Below are 25742 nucleotides of genomic sequence, written 5' to 3' on the forward strand. Positions count from 1 at the left end.
TACAGGCCGGTCAGCTTCACCTCCATCCCTGGAAAGATGATGGAACAGCTCGTTGTGGGCGTCATCTCAAGGCATGTGGAGGAAAAGAATGCTATGGGCAGTAGTCAACACGGATTCACCAAGGGGAAATCCTGTGTGACTAACCCGATAGCCTTCTGTGATGGCGTGACTGGATGGATAGATGAGAGGAGGGCAGTGGATGGTGTCTACCTTGACTTCAGCGAGGCTTTCGACACCGTCTCCCACAGCATCCTCAGAGGGAAGCTTAGGAAGAGTGGGCTTGACGAATGGACAGTAAGGTGGATTGAAAACTGGTTGAAAGACAGAGCTCGGAGGGTCGTGATTAGGGGCACAGAGTCTAGTTGGAGGTCAGTGAGGAGTGGTGTTCCCCAGGGGTCAGTGCTGGCTCCAGTCCTCTTCAATATCTTCATCAGCGACCTGGATGAAGGGACAAAGTGCACCCTCAGCAAGTTTGCCGATGACACAAAGCTGGGGGGGTGGCTGACACACCAGAAGGTTGTGCCACCATCCAGAGAGACCTGGACAGGCTGGAGAGTTGGGCAGAGAGGAGCCTCATGAAATTCAACCAGGGCAAGTGTCGGGTGCTGCACCTGGGGAGGAATAACCCCGTGCACCAGGACAGGTTGGGGGCTGACCTGCTGGAGAGCAGCTCGGTGGAAAGAGACCTGGGAGTCCTGGTGGACAACAGGATGACCATGAGCCAGCAATGGGACCTTGTGGCCAAGAAGGCCAATGGCATCCTGGGGTGCATCAAGAAGAGTGTGGCCAGCAGGTGGAGGGAGGTCATCCTCCCCCTCTACTCTGCCTTGGTGAGGCCGCACCTGGAGCACTGTGTCCAGTTCTGGGATCCCCGGTTCAAGAAGGACAGGGAACTGCTGGAGAGGGTGCAGCAGAGAGCTACCAAGGTTAGTTTGCAGCAACAGAAAAGGCTGCTCCGCAACACCTCCTCCCTGGGCCTCCACCTTGGCTGTGCCCCGTATTAGCTCCAGGGTGGAGACGGTCTTGAGTGGTCAAAGTCCAATGGCTCATACTCTGTGCTCAGGTTCACCTCCAAAGGGGGTGCAGAGAGAAAGCTCAGGTTGGAGGTTCATGGGAAGGTTAGAAGGCCTGTGTCCTGTCACTGCATTGCAGATGTCTATGTTGGTACAGTTTAACGTGACATGAACAACAGATGAGTGTGTCTGACCAAGGCAGCCTTGCGTGGCTCTATCGCCAATAGCACAAATGACCCTTCCAGAAGAGAGCATCTCCTGCCCTCCTGTGAGGCTCACGCAGCCCTTGATTTCTTACTCTGCAGCTCTACGCATGGGTTGAGCCCTACCGTTCAGCCAGTTCTTCACCCACCGCACCCTCCACCTGCTCATCTCCAAGTTGGGCAACTTGTCCGGAACGATACTTTGAGGGACACTATCAAAACCTTTACTAAAATCCAGCAAAACTACATCCACCACCATCCCTTCATCCACTAGGCAGGTGACCTTATTGTGGTTCGTGGTGAATGGCCTGTTCCCCTTAATGTTAACTCCTTCTCCCAGGTGGGCGTTAGGGCTCTAGATGGCCCCCAGTTCAGGCTCAGCTGTTCACTCTCCAGGAAGGGCACTCTGTGGAGACTGCAGCAGTACTGAGAGGGTTTCCCAGCAAAGTCCAAGGTAACAAGAGGAGGAGAAAGCCCAAGCTCTGACTCCATGAAGAGAAACTGGAGGTGCTGGGCCAAATCTGGCCAAAGATTCCCCATGACGGCGGAATCCCTTCCCACCACTACCACTGGAGGGATCTCCAGGGAGATTTCCAGCATTGCTAGAGGGCCAAAATACCCAAAGAAAGTCCTTTTGTGTCCCTGCCCTGCCCTCCTGCCTGGCCTGCCTGGTGACCAAGGCTGAGGCCAAGCTTATCCCAGTGCTTGACCCAGCCATGAGACTTCCCTTGCCTATCACCAGCAGAGACAGATGACAGAATGGAAGGGGTTGGAAGGGTCCTTCCGAGATCATCTAGTCCAACCCCGTGCCAAAGCACAATCAACAGCCAAGCCATTTTCCTACTTCTGGCCTGTGAGGTTCTCAGACAGAATTGACTTCAGGCACCTTCACAGACACCTGCCTCTTACTCACCTGTGAGGTTCTGAGGCACAGCTGACATAAGAGTAGCTTCCCCACCATCACCCACCTTGTCACCTACAAGCTCATCTGATACACGTCATCTCACATTTCGTCTTCCAATGTCAGGCGACTGCTCCAGGACCTCACAGGCTCTGCATTCACTCTGCCTCTGGGGGAAAAACAGCTTAGAGAGAGGTGTGGAGGGCAAGGGAAGGTTAGGGGTTCCGAGGGAGGCCGCTAGGGCTTTTGGGTTAGGGGTTTCTGTTACCAGTTTTCTTCCATGCGAACCAAAAACTCTGGTCAGAGTTTCTGCTTCATGATCAGGGTGGGGGTGGGGGTCATGGTGAGGCTCAAAATGAAGGTTTGGGATTCTTCTTAGGGCTTCTTGTAATTGATCTGAGTCCTGCTCAGCTTTGTGGGGTAGGGGGTTGGGTTAGGGCTAGAGGCTTAGGGTTAGGCCAGAGTTAAGGCATTTCAAGAGCAGGAACCTCACCAAGTGCTGTCCCTCCCACACGCTTCTCTCTTCACCTATCCCATGCTCCTTTCTCTCTTTGATGAAACTCTCAGGCATGTCAAGTACTTCACTAATGCTGCTCCTCACACGCAGCTTCCTCCAGCAATAATGACACCACGATCTACTCGCCAGCAATGGCACCTTTGCCTTCATCTTCCTCTTGCCTGCCCCTAACATCTCATCATCTCCCTGGCCTTTCCCTCCAGAACTTCACAATCCCTGCCCTCCTTCTGCATCCTGGGAAACATGAGTAACACTTAGGGGAGGGGTTGGAGATGGAAGTGTGTTGAGGGACAGGATTAGGGAGCTGGCTTTGGGTTTAGGCGTGAGGCGTCTGATGAGGGTTTCAGCTTTGGCATTCGTGTTCAGGGAAGGGCCACAGATGAGCACTGCAGGTGAGGGATTAGGGTTGGGGTCCAGGCAAAGTCTCAGTGTGAGCTGGGCAGTGCTGGGTCAGAGGGGAAGGGTGTGTAGCCACTTTGCGTGTTTCTGCCCTCGTGATGACCAGGGGGAAACCTCAGCTGCTGATGACTAAAGGCATCATCATTCTAATGAGCTTCCAAAAATCAAATCACACACGCGCACACAAACACAAGGCTTACAAGAGAGCTTTTTAAATTGAATTGCACCCACACAAACAGATACAGAGGTTAACCTATATAATGAAGATGTTTCTCTTTTTGCAAAAAGTAGTAAATTCCTGGTACCAAACGATCCTGGTCACCTCGAGAAATCCAATAGTAGTGAATGACTCACTCTTTTCCTTCGTCTGCATTTGTCAGCAGATGATCTCTGAAATCCTTGTGAAATCTACTCTGAAATCCAATCTTCAAAAGCCTCGTGAAATCTACTTTTGAAATCCTCGCAAAACCTACACTTTGATATCCTTGGAAAATCCACGCTTTGATATCTTCATATCCTCTTATCCTCATGCATGCTTTGATAGCCTGATATCCTCGATACCCTGGGGCACCTACAACTTCTCTGGAAAACTTGTTCCATCATCTCACAAGCCTTTTCATAAAAAAATTCTTCCTTAGGCCTATTCTAAATCTACTCTTTTTCAGTTTAGAACTGTTGTCTCCTGTTCTGTCACTACAGGCCTTGGTAAACAGTCCCTGTCTTACACATAACTCGCCTTTAAACTGTATAAACTGTCGTACGTGTCAGGCGACCCTTGCCATGTTTGAATCTTTCAATAAGTCGCTGTGGTGGTTATAGCAAATTTTGTTAAATCATTTTGATAATTGCCAGGTGATCAATATTGTTAACATCATACAACATAACCCCGTGTTACTAAATCTGAAATTGGTGCCACCTCAAAGTTGGGCAGGATCCCAAATCAACATTCACAACGAGACTGGACATGAGGAGAAAGAAATGTCCCATGAAGGACAGTGCCGTGACTCCTGAGGTCACCCAGAGGGAGCCTGGATCAGCGCAACGCTGGGTGTTCCAAGTGTGATAAATAATTTAATCGCAAACAGGATTCCAATTAGAATTTATAATTTATTAAAGGAACAAAGGCAAGCAAACAGCGCTGGGTGTGCCGGGGGTCTCTGCCCAACCAAGACACACACCTTACAGACCCCATTTTTGGTTTATATCTCCTATACTAATACATATTCATAACTGCCTCTAAAGTGGTTGGCCCTTGCCAAAAATGGGTGTATCCCCCCCTTACAGGTCACTATGCAGATAACAACAGGACCGGTTTAAGTTGGTATTCTAGAATGTTCGCCAGGTGGCTCCTGCAAAACACAGACACGACAGACACACCGTCTCGTCTGCGATAGACACACCGTCTCGTCTGCGGCCATACAGACAAAACAGTCAAAGGTCACACTTCACCCTGTGGCCCTAACACTGTTCCACACTGACACGAATCAGTTCAGCACATTTCACACAAGGAACAGGCAGGGAGGAAGAATAGCTGTCAGGAAAGGCGAGGAGATGCCCCAGTGGGAGCAAGGGGAGGAAAGAGGTTGGGTGTCCACAGCCTGCAGGTCTTTGTCCCCTTGGCTGTGGCTGTTGTCTTTGCTACCAAGGCCTGAAAGGAGACACCTTAATCTCATGGAACCGGGGCCTCACTGTGTCCTTCCTCGCACCCCCCAGGGAGGCCGGGAGCTGTGGTGCCGTTGTCCTTCACTCGGCATTGCACACCCCACACCTCACTGCCCCGGGAGGAGCCCTGAGCCAGTGTGAGGGACAGGATCCCCCTTCCCAGGGCTGGCCGCTTGGCAGGATAAAATACATCAAGGCTTTACTCAGCATCAGCTCCACCTGCACAGTGCCTTTGCCTCCCTGTAATCACAGCCTCCAGTTGCCTGCTCAAACAAATCCATGGGGAGGCTTGGTCTGTCATGGCCCTCAGTGGGGACAATTAATGCTCCAAGACACTTTGGCATTTGCTTCGGACTTGAATTCCTGCACAGGTTGTTCAAGCTCCTCTCAGTATCTGGCATTCCTGGGCTCAGCAGCAAATGCCCCATGGGGCTCATTAAAGTGCAGAAAGCCCTAAGGAGCCACAGCTCTTCCATGATTTTCTTCAGGGCTTCTAGCCTGGTACAGCTCAGTGGAGAGGTCTCAGGAGTCTACTTAAAGTGGAAGGTTTCAAGAAGCACTTAATAAAAAGGTAATTTTTCATTTGGAAAGGGCTTTTCATTAGTCTTTTTATTTTTCCAGAGGAAATGCTTGCAGCTTTCTCCAACTGATACTGAACCAGAGGGTCTCCTAAGGAGGACCGGAGAGGTAGCAACTGCCATCTCCTCGAGGTCCCCCACTGTATGGACAACTTGCCCCCCCACCTCCTCCTCCCCACCGTTTCTCTTGGGGCTGCCTGGGACTTGCATTCTTTTCCTACATCAGACTTGTGCACTGAGTCTGCAGCTGAATGTTCACAGCTCCTTTGCACCAATTCCTGCCCGATTCCCCCGCAGACTTGGCTGTAAATAGACAAGGGATTCTTATTCAATTTGAACAGCCAGAAGGACAAAATGATACCAATTAATTAAAGAAACCCAATGCATTCCTCCACTATATGCCAAGTCCAAGCCTCCAATAAGCTCCACCTCCCTCAAACCATCAACATAAAAGAAATATGTTGGAGAGATTGATAGGAAATTCTAAATATACGCACAGTTAGTGCGTTGGCTAAAGAGAGAGTGTGGCAGATTAAGTAAACTTTGCCTTATTCTTGGCCAAATTTCCATCCCAGAGCCTTGTCACCAACTCATGTCTCTAGTCATGTCCCTGCCCATGTTACATTATGTGCTTCTTAAACAAAACTTTTCTTCTCCAGCAAACTCTAGCAAAACTCTTCCTTGGAGACAGTCTCTCCTCAAAGTCCCCTTGCAACCATACGGTGAATTGAGATGCAAGAATAAACTCATTACAGTTCCTTCACGTTAACGAGCTCCCAGGAGAAAGTCACGCAGTGTGGAGGGCCCTGGCAGGAATAAAGAGCCTTGGAGGTTCAGCAGGATCTGCTGAGGGCTGTGGGTGACGAAGCTGCTTCAGGAAATGGAAGCGTGCCTCCCTGGGGGCTGATTGGAGCAGAAAACCAGAGGCAGTGATTTCAGGGTGACAAAGAAAGGAGGCAGAGACATCCTGTGTGCTGTAGCCCCCTGGATGTGCCCTGTCAAGCCAAGGGGCCCAGTGCTAATCCCCAGCTCATTGCAATGGGGATGCTTTTGGTCATCACCACATGAGCTTTCCCTCTGCTCACCACCAGGGCCCATACACGCTGAGTGCCTTCCACACTCTTGCCCCTCAGACTCGGCACGATGCAGCTCCCCCTAAGCCTTTGCCTGGACCCTAACCCTAATCCCTCACCTGCAGCTCTCATCTGTAGCCCTTCCCTGAACACTAACGCCAAAGCTGAAACCCTCACCACATGCCTCACGCCTAAAGCTGTTAGAGCGGGTCAAGAGATGGATCACCAAGAATCATTGGAGGGCCGGAAGACCTCTCCTAGGAAGAAAAGCTGAGAGAGTTGAAGTTGTTGAGCCTGGAAACAAAAAAGCTCCAAGGAGACCTTCTTGTGACCTTTCAATGCATGAGGGAGGCTTATAAGAGAGAGAGAGAGAGAGATTTTACCAGGGCCAGTAATGACAGGACAAGGGGCAATGGCTTTACACTGAAAGATGGCAGATTTAGACTGGACATAAGGGAAGAAATTTTTCACTAATGAGGGTGGTGAGACACTGGAAAATGTTGCCCAGAAAAGTTGTGGATTCCCCATCGTTGGCGGTGTTCAGGGTCAGGTAGGGCGGGGCTTTCAGCATCCTGATCGCAGATGTCCCTAAAAAACAGGGATTGGACTAGATGACCTTTCAAGGTCCCTTCAAACCAAAACCATTCTGGGATACTATGAGGGCAGATGTGGCCACACCACTGCTGAGTTGAGGGGGACAATAACTCCCCTTCTTTGGATGGCCACAGTCCTACTAACACCACCCCATATGCAACTGGCCTTAATGGTGCTGAGCCTTTACCAGAGGCTCATATGGCATCCCTCAAAGTGCCCAGGCCCCTCTCCTCAGACTCACTCCTCACCTGGTCCTCTCCCACTTTGCCCTTTCTCCTAGAAAAAATTGAGGAGGTTTCTGTTGGCCACGTCCCCAGGTGTCTCAAGGTCCCTGTGCACTGAAGCTCCAGAACATCAGCATTTAAATTGCATGTGCAGATGGCTCATGCTGAGTCGTGGTTCCTCTAACAAGACACCTTGAGTAGCTGTAGGACAGCAGAGGTAAGAAAAGGGGTTACTAGTGTCATGGACGTCATGAGGAAGGTGGAAAGTGCCACTGGCACCATCTCAGAAACACCAAGGGAAGGGCCAACAAGGAAACGGTGAAAAAGAGTTGGCTCTTTGTATGGGAGGAGATGAGGATGATCCAAGAGAAGAACTTGAGAGTGGAAGAAGAGTGGAAAAGGGAACAAAAGGTTAATAGAATCATAGAATTGTCTTGCTTGGGAGGGACCTTTCAGATCACCTAGTCCAACCATCAACCTACCTCTGACAAAAGCCATCACTACACCATATCTCTAAGCACTATGTCTGCCCATCTTATATTATTGTTCCGTGGCCTTGCCTTGTGACGAATAGCAGATATGGGAACGAGATAGTACTACGGAACAGACAACCTGCCTACTTGCTTACTACGAAACAGATAAGCGGCCTACTCACTACCTGAGCCAACGTTTCATCAAATTTTGATGAAATTTTGTCCTTTGTGCGAACTTTGCTCATTACAACGTACCGAAACACACCTCCATCCCAGAGGCTACCCGCCCCCAAGGTGCAACCACTCCTCCTTGAGTACACCAATCATAATAAAAGAATTTATGACTAAAGTCACTCAAACTCCACTTTGAAGATAAAATAAATAGTATAAAAATAGCCCGAGAGAGGGGGGATATCGGGGAAGACACCATCGCGAACAAGTCAGGAGAATTCCGTCACTAACTTCCGGGACCAGTCGACTGGCTGAGCCTTTCTTCCCCGCCATAGGGACGCCTTTGGGTAAGACTTAGATCATACCGAGTGTTTCCTCGGGAAACTTAGAAATCTCTGTAGAGAATCTCTCTCCTACATTTATAGCCAGGCTGTATTGTATATAACATCATTGTGCCTTTTGTATATTTAACAATATCGTTATTTGCACATGCTTTGCAGACCGTGTATTTATCACCGTCAATCCTATATACCTGTTGTTTAAATAAACAGCACTGTCTCAGTAGCTGGTCGTTTTGGTTTCTCACTGAACGCGACCAAACACTCAAGAGTGGCCGTGCTAGTTCAGGAGCACGACTAGACTGAAGGTGCAGTCCACTATCAGTGTATCCAAATCATAACATTTTAATACATATTAAACGCGATTGGACTGATAGTGCTGGATTGGGCATCACTCCGAATTTAAACCCAGCCGCACCTGGTCCCCCACCTCAGTGAGGAGTGTTAGAACGCAAGGGGGTTTATCTTCTGCCAAAACCGCTTTGCCCCTTTTCACGCAACAGGAGGGACCTTTCAGATCACCTAGTCCAGCCATCAACCTAACTCTGACAAAAACCATCACTAAACCATAGCTCTAAGCACTATGTCTGCCCATTTTTTAAATAGCTCCAGAGGTCGTGCGTCAACCACTTTCTGGGCAGCCTGTTCCAATGCTTAATAACCGCTTCAGTGTAAAAAATTTTTCCAAATATCCTCAGCCTCCATTTCTCCAGGCTAAACAATCCCAGCTCCCTCACCCACTCCTCATAAAATTTATCCTCGAAATCCCTCACCACCTCCTTTGCCCTTCTCTGGACCTGCTCCAGCACCTCAATGTCTTTTTTTGTGGTGAGGGGCCCAAAACTGGACACAGTACTCCAGGTGGGGCCTCACCAGTGCCGAGTACAGGGGGACAATCACTTCCCTACTCCTGCTCACCACACTGTTCCTGATACAGGCCAGGATGCTGTTGGCCGCCTTGGCCACCTGGGCACACTGCTGGCTCATATTCAGCCGGCAGTCAACCAACACCCCCAGGTCCTTTCCTGCAGGGCAGCTCTCCAGCCACTCCTCCCCAGGCTTGTAACGCTGCATGGGGTTGGTGTGACCCAAGTGCAGGACCCGGTACTTGGCCTTGTTGAACCTCACACCATTGGTCTTGGACCATCAATCCAGCTTCTCCAGATCCCTCTGCAATGTGTTCCTACCCTTAAGCAGATCGACACTCCCACACAACTTGGTGTCATCTTACTGAGGTGCACTCGATCCCCTCGTCCAGATCATTGATAAAGATCTTAAAGTGAACTGGCCCCAATACCGAGCCCTGGGGAGCAAGCATCAGGGTGACCATCTGCACACAAACATTAACAGCTGACCAAAGGGAGCTTGAGTCCAGGGACAGCTGGAGAAACGCTGGGATTTGGCCAACAGAAACATCTTGAAGTCTTTCAAGGAGAAGTGTCCAGATCTGCATCCCGGGGAAGAATAACCCCAATGCAGCAGGACAGGCTGGGACCTGATGTGCTGAGCAGTGACCCTGCGGAGACGGGGCTGGGCACCCTGAGGGACGCCTCATGAGCCAGTGGTGCACGCTCACTATGAACAAGGCCGGCTGCCTACAGGGCTGCAGGAGGAGGAGCGTGTGCCCCCCAGGCAACTTGAGTCACCTTCCCCTTTGACTCAGGACTGCTGTGGCCCAACGCACACAGCTGTGTCCCAGTGTGCGGCTCCCCATTTTGGAGAAGTGGAGAGGACCTGGAGAGTGTCCAGAGGAGGTCTGCCAAGATGGCCTTTAGGGCCCAGTGCACGTGTGCTTGGTGGAGAGTCTGAGGGACCTGGGCTTCTCTGGCCCAGTGGCAGGGAGGCTCTGGGCACTATTGGAATGGCCTGAAACTGGTTGAAAGGTTGTTTCAGAGACAATGGATCTTTTCTTTGGCGGAAAACAGCAGGAGAAAGAAATAATGCAACAAAGGGCAGCTTGGGATGTGGACACTGGACAGCAGGAGAAAGAAATGCCACTGCAAGGGCAGCGCTGTGCTGCAACAGATCACCCAGAGGGAGTCGGGATCAGCCCAAGGTGTTGTGTTTCAGGACCAGCCAAGGACGATGGAGAGAGATGAGTAAAGGCAGTGAGATGCTGAGGGGAGAGCAAGACGGGGAAGCAGGGGGGATGTCTGCAGCCTGCAGGGGAAGAGGAGCAGATGTGGGACACCATAGCACAGCCAGGGGTGGAGACGATCAAGGGAGTTGGCAAGGCTGAAAGCCCCCAACAGTGCTTATGTCTTTCTCCTCTTGGCTGTGGCTGTTGTCGGTGCCACCAAGGCTACCAGAAGACACCTTATCCTTACAGCACTAGGGCCTTAGCGCCTCCTCTTCCCCACCCGGGAGCCGTCATTCTGTCTTTCTGCCCTTGGCATTGCATGTCCTCCCATCACAATGCCCCAGGAGGAGCCCTGAGCTGTGCTTGTGGGGCAGGACCTCCCTTCCCAGGGGCTGGAGGCCAGGGCTTGGCCCTTTGCCTTCCTCTCACACATTCAGCATTAGCCAGCGTCAGAGACACCTCTCCATTGCCTTTGCCTACCTGCCCTCACTGCCTCCAGTTTTCCCTCGAACGAGCCCCCAGGAGCCTTTGGCAGTAATGGCCCTCAGTGGGACCCATTAACACTCCAAGAAACTTTGGAGTTTGCGTCTGATGTTGAATTCTGGAGAGGTTTCATCAGCTTCCCCTGTGTCTGAGCTTCATGGGCTCAGCACCAAAACCACCAGAGAGGGCATTAAAATGCCTTGGGCTGGTCCTGCTCAGTACAGAAATGGGGGTCGGCCGGGCAGCAGGAATCCGTGTTCACTGCTCGGGATGGGCATCGGGGGGTAAGCAATTGTACTGCATCACTCCTGGTTTCCTATATTCTTTTACAATGATTGTTAGTTTCTTTCCCGTTACTGGTCTATCAAACTGTCTCTATCTCAACCCATGAGATTTTTATTCCTTTTTCTCCCTCTTATCCCTATCCCTCTGCAGTGAGTGTGGGGGGAGTGAGTGAGGAGCTGTGTGGTCTTTCCCCCCACAACAAGGCTGAGGAGTGAGCTGGCTCTGCTCATGTCACTGCAGTTTGAGGACAACCAGGAGTTTCCTTGAGGTTTTCCTGCAGGAATATGCTGAGCAGCTCCTCTGTGTTACAAGTGGATTACAGATGAGGTAACTAGTGAATGGCAGAAGCTGTAACCCCTTTCCCCAATCCCCGCGGCTGTGGAGCAGGGATGACTCCTTGGGAGCCCACAAGCAGAGCTCTGCTCCTCATGGCACACTTGGCCAGCAACAATGAGAGCTCCAACAAGGGCAATGCAGAAAGCTCCCGCAAAAAAGGACACGGGCAAAGTGTGTTTCCGCAGCTGGGGTTTGGAAGGGCAGGCAATGGGAAGAGATTTGCTCAGAGCTGTCCTGACTTGTGAGTGGGCTTTCCTCCTTTGGCAGTACCTCGGGAACAAAGGGATCCGATGTCCAACGGCAGCTCCATCACCCACTTCCTCCTCCTGGCATTCGCAGACACGCGGGAGCTGCAGCTCTTGCACTTCTGGCTCTTCCTGGGCATCTACCTGGCTGCCCTCCTGGGCAATGGCCTCATCATCACTGCCGTAGCCTGTGACCACCGCCTCCACACCCCCATGTACTTCTTCCTCCTCAACCTCGCCCTCCTCGACCTGGGCTGCATCTCCACCACTCTGCCCAAAGCCATGGCCAACTCCCTCTGGCACACCAGGGCCATCTCCTTCTCGGGATGTGCTGCCCAGGTCTTTTTCTTTGCCTTCTTGATCTCAGCAGAGTTTTATCTTCTGACAATCATGTCCTACGACCGCTACGTTGCCATCTGCAAACCCCTGCACTATGGGTCCCTCCTGGGCAGCAGAGCTTGTGTCCACATGGCAGCAGCTGCCTGGGGCAGTGGCTTTCTCTATGCTCTGCTGCACACAGCCAATACATTTTCAATACCTCTCTGCCAAGGGAATGGCCTAAACCAATTTTTCTGTGAAATCCCCCAGATCCTCAAGCTCTCCTGCACAGACTCGGACTACCTCAGGGAAGTTGGGCTTATTGTGTTTGGTGCCTGTTTATTCTTTGTGTGTTTTGTTTTCATTGTGGTGTCCTATGTGCAGATCTTCAGGGCTGTGCTGAGAATCCCCTCACAGCAGGGACGGCACAAAGCCTTTTCCACGTGCCTCCCTCACCTGGTCATTGTCTCCCTGTTTATCAGTACTGCTGTATTTGCCTACCTGAAGCCCTCCTCCATCTCCTCCCCATCCTTAGATCTGGTGCTGTCATTTCTGTACTCGGTGGTGCCTCCAGCAGTGAACCCCCTCATCTACAGCATGAGGAACCAGGAGCTCAAGGATGCCCTGGGGAAACTGATTGGACATTTTTTCATCAGCCACAGACTGTGTACCTTCCTCTGCAAAGGATTCCCTGTATCTTTGTGACAAGCATTCACTATTCCTCCCCTCCTCCTTAACTTTTCACCTCTCGTCTGTGACACAAAATATTTATGTAAATGAAGAGTCAGGCGCTCTGTGTTTAAATAAAATACATGAACCAGCTAACACTTCCTTTTCTGAGACCCATCAGCAGCAGCGCTGAATGGACGGGAAATGAGAAGACCTTTCTGGCTGCAGCAGCCTGGGGCAGGCTGTCCCAGTGCCACTCTGTCACTGGGGCGGCAGGAGCTGCCTGAGGGTCCCCAGGGCCAGGGCTCTTGTACTGGGCTGGGGAGAGGGGATGGCAGTGAGGGGCTGCAGACCCCTCAGAACATCCTGGGGAGGAGGACACAGGGGCCCACTGACTGCCTTTGCCTTGTGCCCAAATGCCCCCCGTCTCTGGGGCTGACCCTCCTCTGCCCCCCAGCAGCTGCGGTGCCCTTCAGGGGGGCTGTGGCTGTGGAGTGAGTGCCCAGAGCTCTGCAGCACCCTGGGGCAGGCTCTGCTGTTGGGCCAGCGCAGACTGGGCTGGGATGGAGAGAGGGCAGGGGAGGTGGCAGAGCTTGGAGGGAGCTGGGCTGGGCTGGAAAGTGCCCAGGAGGAAAAATCCTCGGAGTACGGCTTGTACCGTGTGACCATGCGGGGGGAGGACTCACACCAGAGTGTTTGTGGTGCAGGGCCAGGGCTTGTGGAATTGGTGTCCGTCTCCAGGGTTTGGTAGTGGTGGGGCTGAAGGCATGGGCCTCTGTGAGAAGAGACCAGGGGCTGCTTCCGTGCCAGACAGAGCTGGTTCCAGACAGCTCCAAAAGAAACCCACCGCTGGCCAAAACTGAGCCCATCAACGAGGATGGTGGAACCTCTGTGAGAGTGTATATAAGAAAGGACACAAGGGCTCGAGTGGGAGAGGAGTGAGGGAAAAACCAGTGTGAGAAACAGCCCTGAAAACACCAGGGTGAGTGAAGAAGGAGGGAGAGGAGGTGCTCCAGGTGCCAGAGCAGATGGTCTCCTGCAGCCTGTGGAGAATACCACAGTAAAGCAGGTATTTCCCTGCAGCCTAAGGAGAGGAGCACAGCGGAGGAGGTAATCCCTGCACTTGGTGGAGGACCCAACACTGGACAGGTTGGATATTTCCTGAAAGAATTTCAGCTTGAGGAGAGCCCATGCTGTAGCAGGTTTATCTCGAAAGACTGTAGCCTGTAAGAGGGACCCCATGGGAAAAGTGTTAGAAGGAAGGAGCAGCAGAGAGGAATTGTTATGGACTGACCAGGACCCCCATTCCCCATCGCCCTGCACTGCTCAGGGGGAAGGAGGGAGAGGAGTTAGGAATGAAGCAACAAAGTTCAGCAAGGGAAAAAATGTGTGGGAGGAGGCTTTCCAGGTGATAAGGTCTTCCATCGGTCCTATGCTTCTTTGACCCTCAGCCTTTGCAGTTGCACATGCCTGGCCTGCCCACTTACCTTCACTCCTGTCCCCTTTGTAGGAGGCCCACACACATCTTGGCACGCCCAGCGTAACGTGCCCTCCACCAAAGCTGGAGCCCACCTGGCCTTGGAGGCAGGGAGGGGCCCGGTCCCCTCTGTCCGGGGCTGGGCACAGCTTTTCCCTGGGAACCTCCCTGAGGAGCACTCCTCCTCTGTGTCAGCCTGGGGCCCGGCAGGGGTGGCCCAGGGACAAGGGCTGCTGGGGCAGGGCTGAAGGAGCTCAGCTGGGACAGCGTTAGACTGAAGATCTAAAGGTGCCTGGTTCAGCCCTGGGATTCAGCAGTGATTTTTCTCCCTCTGCTTTTTGCAGAGCCCGTCTGCCACCTTCCAGCCTGCCCCAGCCCTGCTTGCTCCTTCACCTCTTGCCAGAGCACTGTCCCTGCCCTGGACCTGCACATCTGCGGCTTCGAAGGAGCCTTCCTCCAGCCCCACAAGTCCCCAGCCTCCCCCTGGGCAGGACTCTCCACTCAGGGCTGCTTTGGGGTGGTCTCCAGCTGTGCCTCCTTCCCTGCTCCACAGGATCGGGATGTGTCCTCTGCGGGGTCTCTGCACGACCCAATTCCTCTCCTCTTTGTCATGCTCAAGGGTGCAGAGTCTGTTCCCCTCCTCAGGCGCCTCCTGCACCTTGTCTCCATTCCCAGAGCAGAGGCCACTGGACCCATAGTCCCAGGGAGAGGCACTCCCTGAGCTGCGGCCTGAATGGCAGCATCCTTCCCCTGGGGGGGTGTTGCAGTGAGACCTCTGATGTGCCCAGGACAGCTGACAAAGCCACGCTGAGGATCACCCACCGGAGTGCATGGCCATCGGTATTGTTTAGCCACACGCTGTCCTGAGCAGAATTTCTAGACGTTCCTTAAACACCTCTAGGGATGGTGACTCAACCCCCTCCCTGGGCAGGCTGTTCCAGTGCCTGACCACTCTTTCAGTAAAGTCATTCTTCCTAATATCTAACCTAAACCTCCCCTGCCGCAACTTCAGACCATTTCCTCTGGTCCTGTCATTATTCCCCTGGGAGAAGAGGCCAACACCCACCTCTCTACACCCTCCTTTCAGGGAGTTGTAGAGGGCAATGAGGTCTCCCCTCAGCCTCCTCTTCTCCAAGCTAAACACGCCCAGCTCCCTCAGCCTCTCCTCATATGCCCTGGTCTCCAGAGCCCTCACCAGCCTGGTCGCTCTCCTCTGGACACGCTCCAGCACCTCAATGTCCCTCTTGCGCAGAGAGGCCCAGAACTGAACACAGCACTCGAGGTGAGGCCTCACCAGTGCCCAGTACAGAGGCACCATCACTTCCCTGCTCCTGCTGGCCACGCCATTCCTCATACAAGCCAGAATGCTGTTGGCCTTCTTGGCCACCTGGGCACACTGCTGGCTCATGTGAAGCTGGCCGCCCACCAGCACCCCCTGGTCCTTTTCTGCCAGGCAGCTGTCCAGCCACTCTTCCCCAAGCCCGTAGCGTTGCTTGGGGTTGTTGTGACCGAAATGCAGGACCCGGCACTTGGCCTTATTAAACGTCACACAGTTGGCCTTGGCCCATCGATCCAGCCTGTCCAGGTCCCTTTGTAGAGCCTTCCTACCCTCAAGCAGATCAACTCTCCCACCCAGTTTGGTGTCATCTGCAAACTCACTGAGGGTGCACTCAATCCCCTCATCCACATCATTGATAAAGATATTAAACTAAACTGGCACCAAAACTGAGCCCTGAGGGACACCACTGGTGACCGGCCGCCAAGAGGATTTCACCCCATTAATCACAAGTCTGTGGGCACAGCCATCCAGACAGTTTCTTACCCAGCGAATTGTACACTTGTCTATGCCATGATTCACCGGCTTCTCCAGGAGAATGCTGTGGGGGACGGTGTCGAAGGCCTTGCCAAAGTCCAGATAGACAACGTCCACGGCCTTCCCCGCATCTAGAAGGCGGGTGACATGGTCATAGAAAGAGATCAGGTTGGTTAAGCAGGACCTCCCTGTCCTAAACCCCTCCTGGCTGGCCCTGATCCCTTGGCTGCCCTGCGCTTGCCGTGAGAGCTCACTCAAGGTGATCCTCTCCATGACCTTTCCTGGTACCAAGGTCAGGCTGACAGGCCTGTAGTTCCCCGGATCCTCCTTCCAACCCTTCTTGTAGATGGGCGTATTATTTATTGAGAATAGCTGTAGAGTTAGCAAAACTGCTCGTCAGGTTGTGTCTATGTATTAATAGGGGATTGATTAACAGTGATTTAGCACGTTGAGCACTCCGTCATCACGCTGACTTCCTTTGACAGTGGTTCATTCCTGCTGGCAGAGAGTATTAGAATAAGCGAGTTCTGCACGTAACTCTTCTGTGTCCAAAATAAACGCGTTACACTGTCATGCATTTTATTTAATGTTAAAATATGTTGGAGTTGGCGTGGCAAAAATAACAATAAACGTGACATTAATTCTTTCAGTTAATAATTGAGAAAACAGCAGGGGAAAGAGAAAGGAAGGATCCGGTTTTTGAGCGAACAAGTAATGCACGTCTAGCAAGTCCAGAAAAGTTGCCAGGGTGATACATTTTTAATGAGATGTGCTAGTGGCGACCTGTGCCTCAGCATTTGATCTCACGTTTCCTTCTCTTCTGTGGGAGACAGGGTGTTGTTTTATGCTCTTGTTTAACATCAAGGTGGACTTTGATCATCATCTAGCTTACATGCCAGAGGTCTAAAGTTTAGTTGGTGCAATGAGGAATTTTGGGGGCTACCCACACACCTTTTCCGTCCTTACCTCTAATACTGATGGGTATCTTTTGTCTTTTGAGAAACCAGAACAACTCCGAGCAGAGCTGGAAGCCGAGCAGGAGGCAAGGCTGGCAGCAGGGCAAGTAGCCGCCAAGGCAGTGACGCCTCTGACATTTCAGAGATCCAGTCTGTGTGCTCGGGTATGTCAGAGGCTGCTCCTGTTACACGCAGACCTACACCCCGAGCAGGTTCTCGGCCAGCATCAGCCAAGCCTTCTAAAATTCCAGCTCCCCAGGGAAGGCCACTAGCCAGCAAATCGTACAGATCCTGGGAGAGATGATGTGATTGGCTCCATAAAGGTCTTTTCCTTTTGCGTTAAGTATTTAAGTTCGTAAGGTGTAAAAGAGTAGATAGAAATTATTGTGAAATATGGCAAGAGGTGGATTTTGAATTCTGCAGACGGCCTTATTTGTGTGTTTGTCTTCTTCTTTTACGTGTATAATTTTTGTGTCTGGGTCTGGGCTCTCCAGGTCAAGGCTTGGACATTCTGGAGCGAGCCCAGCAAAGAGGCACACTGAGGAAGGGACTGGAGAGTTTTACACACAAGGAGTGGCTGAGAGAGAGGGAGCTCTCTGACGGGGAGACACGTGGAAGCAGACTCTCCTCAGTGGCGTCCTGTGGAAGGACGAAAGGCAACGAGCACAAGTTTAACTACAAGAGGAGGCCTTGGAAGTACAGGTTCAAACCTGGACTCTGGGTGCCAGGCACTGAAAGAGAGAACAAGCTCTTCTTTCTACAGCTCCTGGAAAAGAAAAGTCATTCCTGTTGTCTAAAAGGAGATCCAAATAACAAGCTCTCTCTAAGGATGCTCTGACTCTGGACGCTGTCAAGGAGCTCAGACCAGGAAAAGATTTGGAAAAGCTGCATTTATAAAGAGCTCTTCCAGCGCCAGAACCTACGTCCAAACAGAGAGCCCATCTGATGAGATGTTCTGTATCCTCAGTGTCACATCTGAGTGTAAAGAGACGTGCCTCTGTTTAGCGGCTGTTCTGTAGAAGTGTGAACAGCCCATTTGTGTTCTCTGAGGAGAGATCTGGCTGTGAACAGATACACAAGTGGCAACGTCTGTGCCGCAGGCGGTTCCTACAAGGCAAAGGAGGCCCGTTTCTATCTGTAAGGCTTCCGTGACTTTTTTATCAGGTAAAGGAGTTCAGGCTGGGAAAAGGCTGTGGGAAGATTTCTTTAGAAAGAGCTATTCAGGCCTCAAAACCCGCGTGTAGGCAGAGAGCGAGTGGAGGGCACTCGCCTGCCGTGCGGCTGCACTGCGCATGCGCGGACACCCCCCACCCCAGCACCGCCCACCCCGGTACTACGCTCCCATTGGTGGGAGCTCCCACTGCTGGGATCGCCACGGCGCCCTCCCATTGGTGGGATCGGCTCAGCGGGGGTGGGGCACAGTGGGGATTGACGGCAGTGACGGACCAATGGAGCGGCGCTGCCCAAGGAGGAAGGGGTGGGCGGTGGGGCGGCGGCGGCCAATGGGTGCCCGTCGTGGCCGGTCCAGAAGCTGAGGGGGCCGGGGGCAAATGGCGGCCGCCTGGCAATGAGTGCGGGGCGGTGTGGGGGGAAAGCGGGGCTGGGCGGACGGGTGGTGGGTGGGGCCGGGCCCGCGGGGCTGCCGCGAGCACGTGGTGAGGCAGCTGGAGCGCGTCAAGGTGAGTGGGCGGCCCCGAGGGGTGATGGTGGGGGCGGGAGGGCCCTGAGTGGGGCTGGGGGCAGGGGGGGCCTGCGGGGGGGCATTGTCGGGTGGGAGGGGGGTGTCTGGGCCCGGCTCCCTGCGGGGTGCCTATGTCCTGGGGGGTTTGGGGTGCTGTGGGGTGTCTGCGCTCTCTCAGTGTTGCCCGGGGGGCTGCCGAGGGGCTGAGGCAACAGAGAGGGGGAGCTGGTTTGGGGCCTGCCAGGGAGAGCGGGACTCCTGCTGGCGGGGCTGGCAAAGGGGCTGGCGTGGCTGGTTTGGGGGCTGAGAAAGAGAGAGAGTTGTGTGGCTCTGGGCTGAGGAAGAGGGCTCGAGGTGAAATGTGTGCCAGGCCCCTTGTCTCTGCGCAGAGGGTCCGTGCCGGCCCCGCTGCCGAGGGTAGAGGTGGGGTGGGGGTCCCCCGGGTCATCCCCCTTGGCTGGGTGTGACAACCAGGCTCGTTTCTCTGCTCTTCTTTTCCCAGGGTCACCTTCTGCGGCACGGCAAGAAAATCCTGCCCGTCTGATTCCGCTCGCTGCTCAGGTGGTGGCGCGCCTGGGGCGAGACGCGTGTGCGAGTTCAGGGACGCTACAGATGCTCCCCGCCAAAGCCGCAGAAAAGGCAAATTTGCTGCCAGTGCAGAAAAGCTGACGAGGAGTTTTGCGCTCGTTTTTGTGCGGATCTTTAGTGGTTTGAGGGCCGGAGCCCTCCAAGAGAAGCGTTCTAAAAAAAGGTATTTTTATTAATACTAAAATGAGCAGTGTAGAGTAACGTGAGGAATTAAGTCCGTGTTTTTTATTAGCGTTGACAGCTCCAGATTGGCCACTAACAGCACTTCAGAAGCTCTCGCGTCCAGAGTGCTCTGAAAACCATTGAGTGATTAATCCAGCGCCAAAGGTTGAGAAATCATTTCAGGAGCTCAAGTCTTGGGACGTTTAATAACGTGAGACGGAGCCTTTCGCTTGGCTTCTGGGCCAGGCTGGTGCCCAGGTCAGCGATAATCCGAAGGGGAACGGCTCACTCCAGTGGAAATAGTTGGTGTGAGTGGAAATAATTAGCGTCTCGTCACCCATGGGAGGGAAAATGGAGATCAAGAGTCCGCCTAAACGAACCTTGCGCCGTTAAGAGATCGTTCTCTGGTGGGGTCACTGCCAAAATTGTGTTTCGGGGAAGCACCGAGCAACGTGCTGCGGCCGGTCTGGGGACTAAATATCTCCAAAGTTTGGGGTTGATTAAGTGCTTTTTGGTTATGTGTTGAATATCTTGGGGTTGTTTTTTTCCCTATATACCACCTTTTACCACTAAACGAACTGCAGACATTTCCCAACTAGGCACGAAACAGCGGATTGAGCGCTGAGGGTGATGACATTATATTTTTAAAAAAAACAGTCCTCCCGTTAATTTTCCACCCCTTTATCTCCACTTTCCCCACTTTTCGGCTTCCCCTCCCCTGCCAAAAAACTGTGGTCAGGTAGTTTTATTCCAAAAAAGGTCACCACTGGGTGTTTTCACGGGGAGCGATGGCACAAAGCAAGGAAGGAGCAGTAGGTAAAGGGAAACGGAATCCTTGAGCGCTTGTTATTTAACAAGAATTCTCATTATTTTCTTTAACGGAGAAACAATTCAGAAGGGACTTGGGATGTGAAGGACGTGGAGGCCAGAAAATACACCCCGTGCCCTCGATTGTGCCCAGAAACCATCGCCAGAGGACGCAGGAGGTGGAAACCGTCCCTCCAAACCCGGGATGCCTTCAGGGGCATGTCACGGTGGCTCCGCCTGCTGATTCCCATCTCAGTACTGTCCATGACAACGAATTTGCCAGCAGGGAAGGAGGTGGGTGGCGATTTTAGCCATTTTTGAGTGTATTTAGCAAAAATCTCGTGCTGGAATGGCTTCTGTGAGCCACCGGTCACCAGTTTAGCAGCTCAGCGTCACAGCTCCCTTAAATCCCCCCAATTCTACTCAAACAACGCGGCAGGAATGGGCTTGGTGGTAATTAACACCATTGGTAACAGACTTGGTAAAGGTTCCAGGGGCCTGTTGGTGGAATTTATGGGAAATACGTAACCTGTTAATCACTTTGGAGTTGCGGTTTAAGTTCCTCCTAAACCCACGACCTGATTTGATTGTGCGACATTGTTTGGGGTAAAAACTTAGTCTAAGCATTAAAAACGCGCAATTCAAACTACTTGAGGATGGCAAGGAAGGCTAAAGGATGGTCTTGGCGGAATGATTTTTCTCTCGGGTGTTTTTTTTGATACCCCCAATTCTCTTGCCCGATGGGGCCCAGGAGGACTCAGGAGGCAGAACGGTAACGTGGTGGTGCTGGAGAAGTTCTTAGAGGAGAGCGATTAGTGCTTTCCTGGGAAACAGGGGCCGTATTTATTACAGCTCCTCACGTATCCGTGCGTTTATCCTGCTGGAGCTGTTCCCCGTTTGCCTTCCTCACCTCCTCTTCCTCACGCTTTCAGGCGCGTCAACGTCGGCAGGCAATTCCAAGCAGAGCTTCCCGACCTCCAGGACCCGGCCCGTTTGGAAGAGGAGGAAGAGGGAGCGTCGCTGGTCTGGAAACCCTGGGGCGACATGGAAACCAACCCGGAGACGCAGGAGAAAGGTTTTTCTAATGCTTTTTTTCCACTTCCACCCCACCCAGGGATACGATGGGTTGACAATTGCACCTTTTTAGGCTTCTCTCCCTCCTTTTCTTGCCCGCCTTCGTGTTCGAGGGAAGGAGATGGCTGGGTTTTGGTGGGAGGGTGTCTAGAGAATAACAGGAGACGCTCTCGGCAGCATCTTCCATGAAAAACGGGCATTTGGAGCTGTCCCACCTCATCTGCGGCGCCCTCGGGAGAGGGGAGGTTTCTCTCTGAGCTTTTAAAGTAGAGCTGTTTGGGGTATTGGACTTTTTTCTCTGCCTTCTCCTCGTGTCCGGTCTCTGCTGCGCTCGTCCTCTTTTCCCTCCCTCTCCTATCGCCCCTTTTCTCCAGGAAAATTTGACTTTTTCTCAGTTTTCGTTGCATTTGTAGTTAGAAACCTGCTCCATTTGGCTTCTCCCAACGCCGGGCCGGGGGGCCGGGTCAACGCGGAGCTGGCTCTGCATTGCCTGCACGAGGCTCAAGGCGACGTGCTGGTAAGAAGCGGCAATTTCTAATGAAGAACGGACTTTGTTACTGGTTTGAGCTGGGAGTCGCTCTGAGTTTTCTATTGCGCGGGCCGGAATCTCTTTGCTGAAGGCGCAGGAGGTGCTTGGGTGCTGCCTGTCGCCGCGTTAAGGTCTCTTGGGCTTCCAGACCCCTCTCCTGGTGCATTACGAAGAGTTTGGTTTGATTCTGGGACGATTTGGAGAATAGAATTACTTCCGAATGAAGGGATATTAGATAAAACCCGAGGTCTGCCCTCGATAAGCCCCGAGCGGGTCCGCTTTGCTCCCTCTTCTTCGAAGAAGGGACTTAACACCCCTTGGCATCTGCTGCATCGCCACGAGGAGCGAGAATTTCCCTTTTTGCTCCTCCTCCAGAGGAATTTACGTCTTTTTTCCCTATTAAATCTCGCAGGAGGCAGTGGAGATGCTGCATGCTGGGCTGCCTCGGAGACCCGAATCCCATCCCCTGGCTGATTATCGTTACACAGGTAAACGAGGAGAACAGCTCCCGCCGTTCCTTTTGCTCTGACTGATCTGAGTGTTAACAGTGTTCTTTTGGGGTGAGGGAAAAGAGCAGTTTTAACCCCTTTCCGGGGCTTTTGGAGGTGGGGGATGCCTATTCTAATAGTTCGCGTGTCGCTGGTTAATTCCTAGGCTCGGATATTTGGACGCCGGTGGAGGAGCAGTTGTTTAAAGAGATGTTTTACATCCATAAGGATGTAAAGAGACGTTTTACACCCATAAGAAGAACATCCACCATCAAAAGCAAGCGTAGCATCCAGTTTGTGGACTGGTGCCCCACAGGTTTCAAGGTGGGCATCAACTACCAGCCGCCCACGGTGGTGCCCGGGGGGGACCTGGCCAAGGTGCAGCGCGCTGTGTGTGTGCTGAGCAACACCAGGGGCATTGCCGAGGCCTGGGCCCTCCTGGACCACAGATTTGACGTGATGTGTGCCAAGCGGGTGTTCGTGCACTGGTACGTGGGGGAGGGCATGGAGGAGGGGGAGTTCTCAGAGGCCCGGGAGGACATGGCTGCCCTGGAGAAGGATTGTGGGGAGCTGGGGGTGGATTCTGTGGAAGAGGAGGGAGAGGAGGAAGGGGAGGAATAGCACGTCCACAAAACGTCTGCTTCAAACACTTCAGCTTTCTTGTGCGCTGGGGGAGAGACTCCTCGTGGGATTGGGATGGGATGATACCATGATACAGATAAGGTGCCAGTTAGCTGCCCGCTCGATACTCGGAGCCAGTGTTTTGTCACATTTTGATGAAATGCTGTCCTTTGTGCGAACTTTGCTCATTATAATGTCATTATAATACCAAAACACACGTCCATCCCGAAGGCTACCCGCCTCCAAGGTGCGACCACTCCTTCTTGAGTCTGCGCCCTGAATTTCTCGTAAACTCTACCTTTAATTGTGAAGCGAGAGAATTTTACACCAACCATAATAAAAGTATGTATGACTAAAGTCACTCAAACTCCACCTCGAAGATAACAAATAGTATAAAAATAGCCCGAGAGAGGGGGGATACCCAGGGAAGACACCATCGCGAAGAATTCCATCACTGACTTCTGGGATCAGTCGCCGGGCTGAGCCTCTCTTCCCCCCTGTAGGGATGCCTTTGGGTAAGACTTAGATCATACCGAGTGCTTCCTCGGGAAACTTAGAAATCTCTCTAGAGACTCTCTTTCCTACATTTATAGCCAGGCTGTATCGTTTATAACCTTGTCGCGTGTTTTGTATACCCTCATTTGCACGTGCTTTGCAGACAGTGTATTTATCACCGTCAATCCTATATACCTGTTGTTTAAATAAACTGCGCTGTTTCAGTAGCTGGTCGTTTCGGTTTCTCACTGAACGCGACCAAAGACTCGAGAGTGGCCGTGCTGGTTCAGGAGCACGACTAGACTGAAGGTGCAGTCCACTATCAGTGTATCCAAACCGTAACAGTTTAATACATATTAAACGCGATTGGACTGATAGTGCTGGATTGGGCATCACTCCGAATTTAAACCCAGCCACACCTGGTCCCCCCCCTCGGTGAGGAGTGTTAGAACGCAAGGGGGTTTATCTTCTGCCAAAACCGCTTGGCCCCTTTCACGCAACAAGCAAGTAATTAATAGAATGTCTTAAGGTTGTAAGAATCCTACAGGTAAAGACTGTTTAAAGAAGACAAGAGACGGGGGTGACCAGAGACTGCGGCAGTGAGCTGCGACTTCAAAAGGAGAACTGGAACGAGACGATGAAGAATCACCTGAGGCAGAGGAACGGTATGGACTTTTGCAGTTACTAAAGACTAGAGAGCTGAAAAGCTGTAAGGGAACACCCAGACCCTCTTGGAAAGAAATACCAATTATGTAATGTTTGTTTTAACTGTATATAACCGAGATATTCCTTGTCAGTCTTTGCCACTCACTGAGGAGATGGCCCAACTCTGAGTCGTCAATAACGCAAACCTAGAGGTACCCCCCGAGCAGTGAAATTCTTTAACAGATTTTGGCGACCCAGGTGGGACTCTAGGACACGAGAGAGGACGAGCCAGGTATTCCTCTGGACAGACCCGTTTCCAACACTGGAATTGCCGGCAAATCAGGCGAGTTCACCTAAGAGGCTTGGGCACGGGTAATTCCAGACAGAATTAGACTGGGATGCTCTTGTGTTTAATCTTGCAATTTATGATATAGTATAGAAGTAAAGGTGGGGTCAACAGTCAGCGTTGAAAGGGGGACGCCCCTTGCTGAGGTTCTAGAGAACTGGAAAAAGATCTGGGGAGACCCTCTTTGGAATCATTAGGAAGGAGTTGAATAAAAACATTGGAGAGACGTTGCAGAAGAGCGTCGACTTTTTTAATTGCTCACAACTGGAATGGGGAAGAAGGATTTTACTGTTGGCCATGGCTCTGAGATCAGCCCAGCCTGTTCCTGGAAGCTGGGGGCCACCTGAGGGACCTTTTCCATGGCCGCTATGGAAAGGAACCTGATTTTGGGGGCAAGAGTGAACAAGCGGGCACGTGGAGCCATGTGGGGAAGATGTGGGTGTCCCTGGAGGAGGAAGGAGAGGATGAGAGGCCTGGAGGGCACCTACCTGCAGGGGCAGTGGAGACCACGCGAGCTTCCACCCAGGGCCAGAAGGGACCAGGGAAGGAGACGGAGCAAGGCTGAGCGCCTGGTTGAACCTCATGAGGTTGGCACGGAGCCACTTCTCCAGCCTGCCCAGGTCCCTCGGGATGGTGTCCCCTCCCTCCGGCGTGTCACGCCTCCACTCATCCCGGTGTCATAAGAAGGTCCTTATTCCAACAGCTGACTGTTTTCCGTTATTCTCCTGCCCAGCACCACTGTTAGAAGACTGGCTTCATCTTCCTGAAAACCTCCCCGTAGGGACCAGCAGGTCACTATGAGGTTCCCAAGGCCACCTTTTCTGCAGCTTGAACAAGGCCCTTTCACTCAAGTTCTCCTCCCAGGCAAGTGCCCCAGCCCCTGAGCATCCAAAGGACTCTCCACTGAACTCGCTCCCACTTACACCCATCTTCCTTGCTCTGGGGACTTCTCTCTGCTCTGGCCAGTAGCCCAGCAGCCACCCAGCTGCTCCCTCCCTCCTTCCCTTCCCCAGTGGAGGCCCAACAATTAACACAGTAGCATACAGGTGCTCTAACGAGTGGTGAGCCGGGGGAGACAATTGTGCGCCTCACTCTTTTGGCAAGGCTCCTCTTCCTATGCTCCTTGACGCTGCTGGCCGACTTTGCTACCGCTTTGCATGGTGGGACCATGGTTGGCCGCCTGTCCCCCAGCACCACCAGGGCCTTCTCTGCAGAGCTACTCCCCAGCCAGGAAGTCCACAGGCCCTGCGACTGCAGGCTGCCAGGCTAGGCCAGGTGCAGCATCTGGCCTTTGTCCTTCTTGTACCTCATGAAGCTCCTGACAGGACAGTCACCCCACCTGTCAGGTTTCCCCTCAATGGCATCCCTAAGACATAGGAACGGTCCTCCCCATTTAGTGCCATTGACAAATGCCGGGAGAGTTGCCTCCTCCGGGTCATGGATGCAGGTGTTCAACCGCACAGAGCCCAGCAGAGTCCCCTGTGCAGCCCCACAACGC

The 25742-nt window shown here is 52.6% G+C and overlaps 2 protein-coding genes across 2 annotated transcripts; both read left to right on the forward strand.

The window, feature by feature from the left end:
* Positions 1–11620: 11620 nt before the first annotated feature.
* On the forward strand, positions 11621–12526 carry LOC128903399 (olfactory receptor 14J1-like; the record flags this gene model as incomplete). Its single annotated transcript, XM_054187415.1, has 1 exon — positions 11621–12526. A coding segment is annotated over exon 1 (906 nt), but the record flags the coding sequence as incomplete, so codon positions are not given.
* Positions 12527–21023: 8497 nt separating this feature from the next.
* LOC128903404 (tubulin alpha chain-like) lies at positions 21024–22758 on the forward strand. The gene is made up of 4 exons (XM_054187419.1): positions 21024–21121; positions 21534–21637; positions 22062–22137; positions 22304–22758. The coding sequence occupies exons 1-4, from the start codon at positions 21091–21093 to the stop codon at positions 22756–22758; spliced, it is 666 nt and encodes a 221-aa protein (XP_054043394.1). The 5' UTR covers positions 21024–21090.
* Positions 22759–25742: the final 2984 nt, after the last annotated feature.

Source organism: Rissa tridactyla, unplaced genomic scaffold (genome assembly GCF_028500815.1).
Source record: "Rissa tridactyla isolate bRisTri1 unplaced genomic scaffold, bRisTri1.patW.cur.20221130 scaffold_33, whole genome shotgun sequence".
NCBI classification, from domain to species: domain Eukaryota; kingdom Metazoa; phylum Chordata; class Aves; order Charadriiformes; family Laridae; genus Rissa; species Rissa tridactyla.

Coding starts and splice junctions, on each gene's coding strand:
- LOC128903404 (XM_054187419.1), top strand. CDS start 21,091: ATGGAAACCAACCCGGAGACGCAGGAGAAAG. Junction 21,122..21,533: donor CCCGGAGACGCAGGAGAAAG/GTTTTTCTAATG, acceptor TTGCATTTGTAG/TTAGAAACCTGCTCCATTTG. Junction 21,638..22,061: donor AGGCTCAAGGCGACGTGCTG/GTAAGAAGCGGC, acceptor TAAATCTCGCAG/GAGGCAGTGGAGATGCTGCA.